Source organism: Lates calcarifer, linkage group LG20, assembly GCF_001640805.2.
Source record: "Lates calcarifer isolate ASB-BC8 linkage group LG20, TLL_Latcal_v3, whole genome shotgun sequence".
Classification (NCBI taxonomy): domain Eukaryota; kingdom Metazoa; phylum Chordata; class Actinopteri; family Centropomidae; genus Lates; species Lates calcarifer.
This window is the reverse complement of record NC_066852.1, coordinates 14,604,407-14,619,358: the sequence shown is the minus strand read 5'-3', so window position 1 is coordinate 14,619,358 and position 14,952 is coordinate 14,604,407. Positions and strand designations below refer to the sequence as shown.

The 14,952-nt window shown below is 41.0% G+C and overlaps 1 protein-coding gene across 1 annotated transcript; it reads left to right on the top strand.

The window, feature by feature from the left end:
* Window positions 1-895: 895 nt before the first annotated feature.
* hephl1b (hephaestin-like 1b) lies at window positions 896-14,483 on the top strand. The gene is made up of 20 exons (XM_018691638.2): window positions 896-1,265; window positions 3,035-3,279; window positions 4,826-5,038; window positions 5,268-5,480; window positions 5,800-6,054; window positions 6,653-6,824; window positions 7,532-7,662; window positions 7,810-7,941; window positions 8,438-8,643; window positions 8,907-9,051; window positions 9,195-9,407; window positions 10,157-10,370; window positions 10,489-10,628; window positions 10,709-10,834; window positions 10,952-11,058; window positions 11,176-11,410; window positions 12,413-12,552; window positions 12,845-12,998; window positions 13,093-13,107; window positions 14,085-14,483. The coding sequence occupies exons 1-20, from the start codon at window positions 1,093-1,095 to the stop codon at window positions 14,162-14,164; spliced, it is 3,309 nt and encodes a 1,102-aa protein (XP_018547154.1). The 5' UTR covers window positions 896-1,092; the 3' UTR covers window positions 14,165-14,483.
* The last annotated feature ends 469 nt before the right edge of the window (window positions 14,484-14,952 follow it).

Genomic DNA, 14,952 nt, shown 5'->3' with positions numbered 1-14,952 from the left:
CCACAGAGTATGAAATGTGTAACGGAGTTCCCCCTGCACCCCAGAGTCTTCTCAGCAGAAATCTCTTTTGCTTCCATAAGAATGTTTTTAGGGGAAAAATTCAGCTTGTTTTCTTGAGTTAGAATTTCTGAATCATGGTGCAATGCAATTTACTGAGTTTGGATTGGTTTTTAAGCTGTGACTAATGACTTCATTCATGGTTAAATACACCCATTAATAATGTTTTAAAGCTCAATTATGGGTTGCCAAGTTGTGTAAAATTCCTCTGGTAGCAGCTTTATCCTTCAGCAGGACATTGTCTGCCAAAAACCGTGAAGAATCTGGACCAAAATCCACTGGACTAAAATGAAACTTCCAAGTATTTATTTATTAATAGATTTAGAACAACATTTATCACAACCTGGCAACCCAAGTAGTTCTTATTAATGGCCTATAACTGATCTATAATCCATTAGTACATGACTTAGTAACCAAAACTTAAGGGTGACTCATCAGAAAGTGTCACCGAAATGTTTGAAGAGTTGGAGCAGAATAATCTAATATTCAGAGTGAATATCTTCATAATTTCATTAACTGATTTTCAAACACAGCCCATCGTGACCCCACGTAAATCTCTGAACTGTACACACATCCGCTGACTAACATGCTTACTCATCACCGCTGGAAAATTGACAGCCAATTGAGACGACACACAGTGCCTGAGTTTGCGTTTGAGCATAAGTACATCAATTACTTTAATTTCCCAGCAGGCAATTTCAGTAACGTCCTATCATAATTACCGCGAGAGCATTGAGGGGTTATTACCCCTGTACGTCTAATAGGTAGGCGGTCGCACCGGCGCTGCTCTCTCTCTCTCTCTCTCTCTCTCTCTCTCTCTCTCTCTCTCTCTCTCTGAATAGGTCAACTGTTTTTTTTTGTTTTTTTTCGTTTTACAGACTTTCGTAAGTACAGCACAACACCGCTCGCTCAGTGTAAATACGTGCTTGCATGGAGGAGTCAGCGAAGGTTTCCACTTGTTCCTCTTGAAGCAGAACCCGCTAAAACACCGTGCCCGTGCTGCCCCTGCCTCTGACGGAGCGATCACTTGGGAACATGGCAAGGACTTTGGGGCTGTTTGCGACTTGTTTGTTATTTCTTCTCTCCTCCGGTGCGGAAGGGAAGCTCAGAAAAGAACGTATTTACTATGTAGGAATCACTGAGGACTCGTGGGATTATGCACCAAGTGGAAAAAACCTGCTCAACGGACTAAACATCGAAGACGATGAGTGAGTTGTGATAAAGTGAAGTTATTTGGGGGGAAAAATTATGCGTAGATAGTGAGGGTAATTAAATTAATGTCAGCACCCATTTATTTCATCGTGCACGTCATTCCAAATTAACACGTGGGTGTTAATATTTTGAGAGATCTAAAGTGAAACCTTAAAGTCTACATCATCTAAATATAGAGAGTACAGAACTGTTTCTACGTGAAAAGTTCGGCACTATGTCACCCCGTCTGGGTGTGACAGTGTCTAGTCCTCTGAGGCGACTGATGTGGTTGTTTGCTGGCTGTCAGGCAGATTCTCACAGGAAGGATGAGTGACTAACGGTGAATGACGATTAGAGGCTATGTATGTGTGAAATACCCCTCATATACTGTAAATGAGAGATAAGTTTGCAACACACCACCAGTACTGTGATACTTCATCAATCTAAAGCAGATGCACTTAAAGAATAAACACTAGAATGCAAAAGGGTGCAATGAGAATATGTGAGGATTTTTCACTGTGATTATGAGCCTTTTATGTATTCTGCTGTTAAATTATAGATGGAAAGTTGAGCCCACAGACAATACTGTTAATATTACTGGTCATTGTGCCCCCCCCAGACCTTGTATCACATATTTTGAATCACTGTTATTGACTCACATTTTCTTACTTTTAATTTGAAGCAACAGAGGCTTTTCACCCTTGCATAATGCTGGACTTTCCAGGCTTGCACAATCGCTTTTGTAGCATCCAAGACATCCATCTATGACAGTCCTGTCTCGCAGGGATGAAATAGTGAGAGGCGGAGATAGGTCAGGGAGCACTGAATCCCCTTGACCGGATGCATAGTAAAAGCCCCTTTATTAGACTGCTTGTGAGTTTTTAAGTGTGATCCATGCGTAGATCAAGTAATGCTTCTCATCCTCCTTGTTGATTTGGTTATGAGCTGGATATGCAGCAGCAACGCTGCGCTTGCCACAGCTCCAGTAACGGGTTATTAGCCCACAGAAACATGTTATCACAATAATGACAAGTCTAATTGTTAGAGAGGTACAACCAGATATAATTAGTTCTTTAGCATTACATGGAGAGATAGTGGCTTTATGACGAGCTTGTGGACAGTTTGAAATGAAATATAGTCAGTTACTGAGATAAATCAGAGCTTTTTGTGAAATCTTACAGACTGCACTACAGTGACATAACACTTACTTCACTACTTTTGAATACCGGTAGCACTGTTTTTTGTATTAATTACATACAGTTATATAGTTGGTCACAGGAATGCCCCCATCGGTTTCTTACCCCTGCTGCACAGTCTTTGCTGTGTTATCACTTGTTTGCCAATAAATAAGCCAACAAATAAGAAATAAATAAATAAGAAATGCAGTCTTTTTTGCGATGGTGTTTGCTTATAACCTAGTGGATGTTTTGTTTCTCACACTTGTATTTATAGACAAGCTCACAAGTATCTTTCTTCTGTTGCTGTGGTTTTTTTAAAATACCACTTCAATTCATTATTTTTGCTATAACTTCCCTTACACTACTTGCTACTTTTTTACTAATATATGTATGTGGTATGATAGGCCAATGCAACTGCACATCATTGCTCAATCCTGTATTATATAATTTGACAGTGCCCTGACACTGACCGTAGGAAATGTCCAACAAAACAAGATTAGTAGCTGTCTGTTTCTCTTCTTCCTCCTACACACTCTCCTCTTTCTGTGTAACCACTACCCTTGACTTTATCACTGATTCTTGCTGTCTCCTTCCCACTTCTGTTTCAGGCATGCATCTGTATTCCTGCAAAGAGGACCCCAGCGTATTGGCAGAGTTTATAAGAAGGCTATGTTCCGACAGTATACAGACGCTACTTACACCGTACAGGCTCCCCGGCCGAACTGGTTGGGCTTCCTGGGGCCTATACTGCGAGCTGAGGTTGATGACGTTATCGTGGTCCACCTGAAGAACTTTGCATCTAGAAACTATTCTATGCATCCCCATGGAGTTTTCTACGAGAAGGATGCAGAGGGTACAGTGTTACATAATACATATGTATGCAACTGTATGCACACAGAGAAACATACACATTTGCTCACAGAAGGATGTGCACAATCTATTAAATATCCCTAAGACAGAAGGAAAAACCTGAGTAGTTGCTGTAATAACAATAATACTAATCATACTAATAAAAACCTTAATTCTTCAGATGGAAATATGCTTAGTAGACAGCAAATTTCTTCAAGTTTAAGGAAATAATTAATTCTGAAAGGTAAACTAAAGAGATTTCCTTTCAAACTGAATGTCAGTGTTGCCTCTGCACTAATGTCTTACAAGAACAATATAATATGTGGAAAAACTTTGATATTTTATTATTTATACTATATTTATATTACTTTGGATTAGATGATTCATTCAACAAGTGACACTGCTAAAACTGATTATTTTATTTTTTGAATCTTATTTTCTCTATAAAAATACATAATGTTGTTTTTCATGATATAACGCAGCACATGAGTCAATATCAAGAGATATGCCTCAGTGGTCTTCACAGTTTTAGCAGTATTTCAGAGCAGCAGGACACTTAAACTCCACAGCCTCAGGAACATCACATTGAGAGTGGCTGCATATTCAGATTTTTACCCATTCTTTATCCAAAAGCTGTGGCTTTGTGTATTGCTAGTCTGAAATAATGGATGTTTCTGATAACAAGATAAATCACAGGCTGAAAACAAAAATGGCTAGAAAATGTGATACAGAATTTTTTAAAACTTAGTCCATTTAGAGTGCAAACATGACACAGCATGATTTCAGTAACTGAGTGGCAATAGGCATGTGGTTTCTGTCAAATATGTCTAGTATTCTTAACTCTTCAGATCTTTGTTATGCAACAAGCCACCATCCCCCATCCATGGAATTCCAGACTTAGCATAACCGAAACAGAAACTAAAATCTTGTTCTCTCTTTCTAAACACATTGTTGCTTGTGTTTCCCTTTACTAAAGAATTTTCAGAATCTGTCTATAAGTCAGATAACTCAGCTAGTTTTTATGAACAGCTCCCTGGACAGGAAGGGAGAGAGAACTGGCATCAGCACATCAGGTGACATAAAACTGATAAAAATCAGATCATTATGTCCTTAAACCATAACTTGTGGAGAGTATAAACTGATACAGAAGTCAGTGTACAGTGTAGGACATTGATGTGGTTATAGATCACACTCACTGACAAATTTGGAGACTGAAAGCTTGAGAGAGATAAGACCCAGAGAGAAAATGGATATGAGCATGTTTTGGAAAAACTCCACTGAAGAATGCAATTATGATAACCTATCTGTAGAAGTCAAATCATTTATTTCCTGCATGATATTTTCATAAATTCACAATACTCTCATTGCGCAGCACTAAGTGTCTAGTTTTAAACAATGATGGCAAAATCTGAGCTTCTTAAGACCACAGTGTTAAGACCATGTTTTTTGTTTTCCACACAAAGTGAAATCATACAGGCTCAACTGGCCCTCTGTACTTCAGCGTGAAAACAGAACGACCTCAGCGTAAACGTCTTGTATTTGCTTGCCAGGGGCACTCTACCCGGACGGGACATCGGGCAATTTGAAGAAGGATGACTCTGTTCCTCCGGGAGGCAGCTATACCTACCGCTGGGAGGTCAGGCCGGAGTTTGCCCCCACGGACGACGATGCCAACTGCCTGACCTGGATCTACCACTCTCACGTAGATGCTCCCAAGGACATCGCCTCAGGACTTATCGGGGCCCTGCTCACCTGCAAGAAAGGTATGAAAATAATGTGACCACATGCTTTTTAACTTTATCTCTTCAGATGAGAAGAAATGTTTCTCTTATTGGCCTGTATATTGCCTGTCAGGATATTTCTTTGTATGCATTATTTGCATGTCAAATCAAATGTATTTGTATATTCCTTAATCATAGTTACAGTCACGAAGAACCTCTTCAAACCCTCCTTAAACAAACTGCTTTTTACTATGTTTTTGTATGAATGCAGGAATCTTGAAGGAGACTAATGAACCGGTTCCAACAAAGCCAGGGTCTGTCGTAGACTCAGTTCGAAATGATGTGGACCAGGACGTCTTCCTGATGTTCAACGTGGTGGATGAGAACCTGAGTTGGTACCTAGATGACAACATTGAGAGCCTTTCTAATGCCACCGGAGTCGACGTAGAAGACCCCAACTTTGAAGAATCAAACCTGATGCACGGTGAGAGAAAAGTGTTTTTAAGTCTTTTTGAAGATTGTTTAACAGTAAAATGACTACACACGCACTAAGCTGGTTAACAAGAGGGATATAATTTATTGTAAAATGAAGTGCTTGTTTCATGTTTTTCACAAATGACTGTACTGTCTATGCAACTGAGCTGTCTACGCCATGAAATTACTTCAAATGTTTTCACAGTGAAGTCACTTCACATCAAACCTTATCCTTAAACAGAGAGTCTAAAAGAAGGTTTAAAGGTTAATTTTGCTCTCTTTGTCCTTTCCTCTAACCTCTCTCTGTGTGCTTTTTCTCTGTGTGACAGCTATTAACGGGTACATGTTTGGTAACCTGCCCGGGATCGAGTTGTGCCAGCACCGTGCTGTGGCCTGGCATTTGTTTGGCATGGGTAACGAGGTAGACATTCACTCTGCCTTCTTCCATGGGAATACACTGCTGGACCGCGGCCACCGCACCGACGTCCTCAGCCTTTTCCCAGCCACGTTCGCTACCGCCAACATGGTTGCGAAAGCAACGGGAAAGTGGCTGCTGACCTGCCAGGTCAATGACCACTTGCAGGGTAGGGCTCCTGACCTTTAACCTTTGTGTCACCTTTGACCTCTTTGCTCTGAGACTTTACTGGTTGTGCAGAGTTGATGGCAGGGGGAGAAAGCATTGTTGTGATGTTATGAGTCTTTCCACAGCAGAGCCTGTATTTCTCTTCTAAACATGCCAGGACTTGTATTTTAAGATGGCATTAAGTCCACTGAGAGAAAACCTGAATGACTCACACTTGCTCAGCATATTATAAATAATGTTGACATATGTGAAATACTAATCCTTTGTATCATACCAGGCTTTCATAATTGTCTGTTGTTATTCCTGTGCCTTTCAGTGACATTGTTATTTACCCTGGAAATTGCACCTCTGATACTTTTACATATTGTAGATCCTCTTAGATTGAAATGGTTCAATCTGACAACTGACAAAAGATAAGCAAGGTCAAAGTCTAAACTGCACCCTGGGATATTTATTTTTTATGGAGCATTAAACATGACCCTTGAATGTCAGCTATTAAAATTCCTCTGTGGGTCTACTTTAACCTCAAGCTGTGGCTTTGTACACGTGAATTATGTTCTGTTGTAATGTTTTTGTGCATGTCTCCACATCTATTGCAGCTGGGATGCAGGCCTTTTATGAAGTGAGGTCATGTGGCAGTGAGACCAACGCCACAGCAATGCCTGGTGTTGTGAGGAATTACTACCTGGCAGCAGAGAGAGTAGAGTGGAACTATGCTCCCTCGGAAAAGGATCTGATTAACAATAATGTATCCCTCACCGAGGTCGGCAGGTGGGCAGACATGAGCAATATACAGGAGCGTATAGCATACTGTAACAGAGTGGGTCACTGCCAAATAATGGGTGAAACATTATTTAGCCCGAAGTATTCATGTATTTTGCAACACACAATGAGCTGGAAGCACATGATTTCCTGCCAGCTTTCTCCCAGCTATTGAGGCTATCAGGGGTCATTTGTTTTACTGCCTTATCTGGTGTGTTCTTCACAATCAGTCAGCACAAAACGAGTTATATGATGCGACTGGAACAGATCTCTTTAGAAAACACAGCCTCAGTAGTTTTGGAGAAGGAAGTACAGGAGTTAACTGACTCTACAGATAATTGTTTTATTAAGGGGTGAACTATCCCTTTAAGGCTTGCAATACCTCCGAACAAAGTTGCTGTCTGTCTGTGCGGATGGCCTCGGGACAGGGCTGATTATACATGAGCTGCTCATTCCTGCGGTGAGGCGGCTCTGTGGTGTCTAGAGTAAACAGAGTGGACAGTGACACAGTTGTTATTGTGTCTTTGTTATTGTTCCCTGACCTGACACAGTGAAACCCCTTTGACTGGCCAGCTGTTTATTCTGTTCAGTTTCCCTGTGGTAAGAAATTCCACACGCTGCTTCACCCAATTCACCAACGAATTGCTACCTATGTTACCTAATCTTCCTCCATATCCCTCTTCCCGCATGTTCCCTCTCACCCCTTTCTCTCTTAGTGCATCAGAGGTGTTCTTTGGCAGAGATGGTGGAAGAATCGGAGGTCAGTACATGAAAGTGATATACACAGAGTACACAGATGATACCTTCACCACCAAAAAACCACCAGAAAATGATTTAGGAATCTTAGGTAAGGCTTCCCGTTTTTGTTTCTGATTTGCCAGATATCACGCTCCCTCTTTTGTATTTTATTTACTGATAAACTGATATCTTGTCTATCACCCAGGTTCTCTCAGTACCTTTTGTCTGGTTATAATGTTCCGTTCTATTTGTCCAGGTCCAGTCCTGAGGGGAGAGGAAGGAGACACCCTCAGAGTAACATTCAAGAACATGGCTGATAGAAATTACAGCATCCAGCCTCATGGCCTGCACTATGATAAACTCTTCCAGGGAAGCAGCTATGAGGACGGTGAGGAAGCAGCCAGCTTAAGAAGCTGTGATATCTTTGAGTTGTTTAATTTTTTTGGCACTCAAATTGAGTGATAACAAGGGGAGAGGATTAATTAAACTGTATTCTATAAACAGAAGCTGTAGCCAATGTTCAACAATTCAGACTGACTTAAGTTTGCATGAATATTGCTTCAAGACTGAAGAGAACATCCCTATCTGTGCCTCTAGTGTTGGCTGAATTTATTTCATTTGACCCAAGACCCAAAAAATAAAAGCTATGCATGAGCTGTCCTGCAATAGAATATGTTTGAGTTTCAGAATACCTCAAATTTTAAAAGAAAAACAGCAACTAGTGTAGTTAGTAGAACAATGATCAGTAAACACTTGAAAGAAACAAGGACACTGGAGCTAAGCAAAGCAACAGGAAACATCAAACAGTCTCTCTGATTGTTGTCTGCGCAAATGAACAAATGACTGAGTTGACACCAGACCTCACTTTGTGTGTGATACTGTAGGTGCTGAAAAGCCTGGCGCCCACATTGGTCCACATGAGAGCTTTGTCTACACCTGGCAGGTCCTAGAAGGTCCGTCCTCATCTGATCCCCCCTGTATCCCCTACCTGTACTACTCTGGCACCGATCCTGCCTGGGACACCAACTCTGGATTGGTGGGGCCTCTGCTCGTGTGCAAGAAAGGAACGCTGGGGGAGAATGGAAAACAGGTGAAGTCTGAATTGTCATTGATTGATCTTCTTTCAGTCGATTAATTGAACGATTGTTTCAGTGCTACTGGGATTAAATCAGGTTAAATGACGCATATATAATCCTTACCGGGCCATTGCAGATAAGATAGCAAGGATGAGAACAAAATACACTGTACAGAAGATAATGTACGAAGTTGATTATGGCAACAAAACAGTTTACATCGTTGATTTGCACACTCAAAGATGTGTCTTAAGACTTTGTGTGTGTATTGTTTTAATAGAAAGGTGTGGATAAGGAGTTCTTCCTCCTTTTTTCTGTTATGGATGAAAACATGAGCTGGTATTTGGAGGAGAACATTGAGGTGTTTGGCAGCAACGAGACAAATCCAGAGAGTGAGGACTTCGAGGAGAGCAATAAGATGCACGGTAATCAGTGTGTTTGGTAAAGAGTGTGTAGTTTTACCTCACTTAAATAGCATTTGATTGGTACTAATTCTAGGCTGTGTTGCTTGAATGTTTTCTTCTTTCTTATCTATATTTTCCCATTTAAATCTTCCCTTTCATTACAGCCGTTAATGGACGCATGTACGGGAACCTCGCCGGCCTGGAGATGTGTGCTGGGGACAAGGTTTGGTGGTACACCTTCGGGCTCGGTACAGAGGTGGACCTCCATGGTGTTTATTTTGAGGGGAACACCTTCAAGAAGCAGAGCACGACGCGCGACACTCTCAACGTGTTCCCTCACACCACTGCTACTGCCTTCATGCAGCCAAACACTCCTGGTTAGTGTCATACTACTCTTTACATGCACACACATGTGCAGCATACAGTGCAGACACCCAAAACCCACATCCTTTTTCGCTCATGCTCATCCATACTTCCGGTTTTGTGTGACAGGGAGATGTATTCTCGACAAGCCTGTTTAGATAACCTTTTGTGAATGTTTTCCTGTGACGTGCACACAATCCTAAACACGGGAAGCATCAGTAACAACGGGATAAACAGGAATTGTCATAACTGTTTGTAGTTTTTATATTATTTACAGAATCTTACTTTTTTAAGAAAAATACTGTTTCACAAAATCATTGACACCAGAGTTTACAGACAGTTGTTTTAGGCATCAAGAGAAAAACACTGTGAACACAGTTCATTATAACAAAGGGTGTGGTACACAGGATACGTCTGGTGTGTCTACAGGCATGTTTTAAGACACTCAAAAAAAAAAAAATTAGCTAGTCAAAAAATAAAAATGGGGGACCGGGGTTAAAATTGCTCAGATAGCACAAAACACACTGCTGTTAATGCACAGAGCACAACGATGGTGTGATAATATCCTGTCTACATGTTTCAAGCTAACACACTGCAAAAAGTTTTCTTCTGAACTTCAGTTTAGCTTTGCAAGAAAAAACTGCTAATTTTAACCTTTTAACCTTTAACTTCAAATGGGAGCTCATGAGATGTCAAGCTGGGAGCGAAACTATTCATCCAGTCATGTGTCCAACTCCTTAACCCCTATTCCTCCTCCTGACAGGTGTGTACGAGGTGAGCTGCAGGGTAACAGACCACTACTCAGCTGGCATGAGGCAGCGGTACAGAGTGGATTATTGCCCAGGAAAGAAAGTGAAGAACACGCAAACACAACCAACCAAGATCGTGCAGTATTTCATCAGCGCTGAAGAAATAGAGTGGGACTACTCACCTGAGAGACACTGGGAGCTGGAGAACCATGCCACATCAGAGGACAGGTGTGTGAGTAAGATAATTGTAGGATGATGTATTTCAGCGATGGAGCCGGAGACTGTGATTAGTGGCATAACTTATTACTGTTTGTTAATGCAAGCAAATTGGTACATGTACTCCCAGTCCAGGCAGCATATTTGTGGAGAAAGGGAAGAACAAAATTGGCTCACGCTATAAGAAGGTGGTGTACAGAGAATACACCGATGACACCTTCAGAGTTCAGAAGGTACGGCAGCCCAGCGAACAACACCTGGGAGTTATGGGTAAGTTTAGCTGCTCTATATGTTGTTGTTTTTGCCATGAAAAGACTGAGGACAACATGAGGTTTTCTTGTCCCCTGTAGGTCCAATAATCAAAGCAGAGGTAGGAGAGCAGATCGTGATCACGTTCAAGAACAAAGCCACCCGGTCATACTCGATCAGTGCACATGGAGTTAAAGCCAGTGGCGCGCATGTTCATGTCAAACCTGGTGAGAATCAAATTTGAAAAAGAAATGAATGAAAAGCATGCAGTTTTCTAACAAAATGATTGAGCTACGAAACACAGAAACAGCAGGAGTGAGATTTGTTTGTACTCTTGCCTTCAGGTCACATACTCGAGCTGACGTGGGATGTTCCTGTAAGCTCTGGTCCAGGGGTCACAGATCCTAACTGCATCTCTTACGCCTACTACTCCAACGTCGATTTCATTAAGGTACATATTGTCTGTCTGCAGCGACAGTCACATGGAAGCACATAAATCACAGTGTTTGTGTGTTTTTAGTTGACTTGCATGTTTCGGTAGTTGAGATGTTCATTTGTTTACGTCCAGGATCTGTACAGTGGTCTTTTGGGACCTCTGGTTATATGCAGGCGCGGGATTCTGCGGCGCGGTGTGGAGCCCGACAGACAGAGGGGTGACGTGGAGAAGGAGTTCGCGCTGCTCTTCATGGTGCACGACGAAAACCAGTCCTGGTACTTGGACGACAATATAAAGGAGTACCTTGGCGTCGACCCTGACACCTTCAAGCCGGACGAAGAATTTGAAGAGAGTAACATGATGCACGGTGAGAGATAAGAAGGGAGGGAGGGGGAGTCGTGAACCTCTCTGATTTCTGAAAGAGTTGAAGTCTAGATTTACTGGGGTTATCCCATCAGGAAGTGTGTCAGGATGGGAGTGGACATAAAAAAGGAAGATAGAAACGTGTGGGTAAACCAATACAATAAAACTACTGATACTTTTATTCTTTAACTTTATTTTCCACAAGAGGAAATTTACCTTGCCATACATAAAACATAATGGAGCACTTTATAAGGAACACTTGTACTCCTGCTTTAATCATTCAATTATCCAACAGGTTCTGTTGACAACTTCAGTTTAAGTTCATATCAAACATCAGAATAGAGAAAAAAATGTATTTCCGTGACTTTGAGTGTGGGATGATTGTCGGTGTCAGTCTGGCTGGTTTGAGTATTTCTGAGAATGCTGATCTCTAGGGACTTTCACACTCAACAGTCTCTAGAGTTTACTCAGAATAATGCAAAAACATCCAGTTAACGGCAGCCCTGGGGACAGGATGTGGTAATACAGGAGAGTGGCAGCATCTGACTAATATGCAGAACTGATGAGATGCAGTCAGCATCCAACGTCTTGCGGGATCCAGGCCACGAAGTGTTGAGGCTGTTTTGAGAGCAGAGGGTGGCCCTACCGAATATTGGTGTGGTGTTCCTAATGAAGTGCTCTGTGATTGTAAAACAAATGTTTAAATCTACCACACAAGCTCAGATAAAACAGATGAAACCTATCATTTAAATATGTGAACAGGGCAGAACATACCACTACTCCTCAGCACACAATGAAATCCAATATTAGAGCCAATATTAGTCATTCATTACGCACTTTGCCTTAAATAAGTGTTGCATAGATCTTTTAAGAGATTTTTACATTTGTCATAAAGGGAAGTCTAAGTAGTGTTTTTCCTATTACCCCATCTGCACTTCTGTGTCTGACTCAATGTGTGATGATGTGAGTGTGTGGTAATCTCTGTATGTGAATGTTTCTGTTGAAGGGATCAATGGTAGGCTCTACGGTAACCTCCATGGACTAGAGATGATGCAGGGCCAGAAAGTCGACTGGTATCTCCTGGGCATGGGCAACGAAGTGGACATGCACACAGTTCACTTCCACGCTGAAACTTTTACCTACAAGGTGACCTTAGCCATCACAAATAAAGCAAACTGTTATTTTTAATTAAAGCAGTACGAGGCAAAATGTTAGACAAGCACTACAATGTTTACTGGGAAGTGGAGCTGTAGCCCATGAAACATCCCATATGGAGGGGTGGGATGTTTCATCAGATAATGCGTTTCTGAATCTAGGTGTGGTTGTCCTTGGCTTAAACTCTCTGTGCTCACACAGGAAGTTTCTCAAAGCAATCTCCTTGCCCAGTGTTTATTTCCTGTTCTTTGTTCCCCTTTGTCGCACTGCATGTGTGTTTCAGATGGACCGCGTGCACCGAGCAGACGTCTTTGACCTCTTCCCCGGGACTTTTCAGACTGTGGAAATGGTGGCCGGGAACCCAGGAACGTGGTTGCTACACTGTCACGTGACTGACCACATCCATGCTGGCATGGAAACCACATTCACCATCAAAGGTGTGTATGCGTGCATGTATGTTCACACATTTTACACACATCCACTGAAGAGGATTGTGTCTAACATCTCACTTGTTGTCTTTTTCATTTTCAGAAAAGTCCTCACATGGTAAGCACCTTAACATCACATGCTATTAAAACTACATTCAATTCAATTCAAAATTCTTCTTTCATTATTGATATTAAGGGAGATTTTTAAACAGATGTTTTGTCTTTTAAATACTGTGACGACTGTAGTGATTACATGAAACACATCACTGTATCATCTTGCCTTAATGTTACTATAAAGGACCATACAGTGTATTCACAAGTTTAATTCCATTACTGCAAATCTTGTATGTTTTTGCTTATGTTTTGTAGTCCATCATGCCTGCTAGGTTTGGTCTACGTTACATTATTACTGCATCAAAATGCAGTTTCAGTAAAAATTACTTTCAAAAGTCAGCAATCTCATTACCCTAACAAAAGTGATGTACTAATGTTGAATGGAAGTGCGCACAAAATACAGCATATATTACATTTTTTGATAGAGTGCGCAGCTGTGTGGTTTGTGGATCTGTAGTGAATAGGGTAAAACATGCATAACCACTGGAGGACCATTAATAGTTTCATTTGGTTTGGTCACTACCATAGCATAGTCTCTTATCTAGTTCAACACAGGTCAAAAGTAGGACTTTCCCTACCTATGCTGTTGGGTAATAGACATTGAATGTTTTGTTGAATGTTAGCTATCTTTGTTTAGCTAGTATTGTGTACAGGGGAAAACATATCAGTTGAGTCAGGCATTCCTTTAATGCTGTGACACTGTTGAAAGATGCAGTGCAAATTCTTGAGGGCAAGAACTTTGATATGGATGAAATCAGTGCTACCTGTTTTAAAGCCCTAATCAGACCAAAACATATGAATTTATACAAAGAAAAAATAACTGCGACCTTGAATGCTGGTATAGGTGAGGATTAGAGCTTTTTGTGTAAAATGCATCAAAGACACTCAGGTTAGTGGACTAACAGATTTGTAGTGAAGCTCATACAAATTCTTTCTCACTTCCTTTTCTTCTTTCCTATCTCCTCATCTGTCTTGTTACAGCACCAGGAAGTGAAACCTCCATAAAGGTGCTGCTGCTTTCACTGGCACTTGCTCTCATTGCTGCGGGTGGACTGCACTGATGAGAGGTCTCTAACACTGGACATTATGTGTGTAACCACAATAATGCACTTAAAAATTCAAGGGACAAAATCACTTTTGCGTATGTGTTTGGTGGAGGTTATGTGCTGTATATAAATGCCAGGCAATGATCAGGCCAGTTCAAATATACCAAGATCTGTACAGTGATGTCAAAAGTGAATGACTTTTATATTTGTGGACTGTTCCTATGTTGTTCTGTTTTCTGTCATGTTGCACTGTGGTTGATTTTGTTAGTTTTGCTGTTATACCAAATATTTGATTCTGGTGATGAATGTGCAATAAAACATTGCGATATTCGTGTATCGTGGTTATTTTCTGTATGATGTCATTTTTCTTTCATGTGCTAATATCATCTAACACCACAAGGTGGCAGTAATTCAATTTGAAAACATCAAGTTGTAACTCCTTGTCATATTGTGTGTGACCCTCTGCCGCACTGTTGAGCTCTTTTAGGTCTTGTATCTTTTATGACAGTTAACTGGACATATTCAGCTCATATAGGAAATTTGAGAGTTGACTGTCTTACACAGATTTACTGTGGTAGCTCTGTTACATATCAGACAACTGAATCATGTCTTGAAAATGTGTGGGATCCTGTATGAAGCAAGGTAGCTGACCAGATCAATGAATGTTTTTGATAAGGTGTAGGAAATAAACTACTGTACTAGATTAGTTAAGTGCATTTTGCAATGAGATTGTAAATAACTGTTAAATCATGAGACATGCACTTTTAGCATCACCAACAATGTGAGATCAGTTGATCACTTAA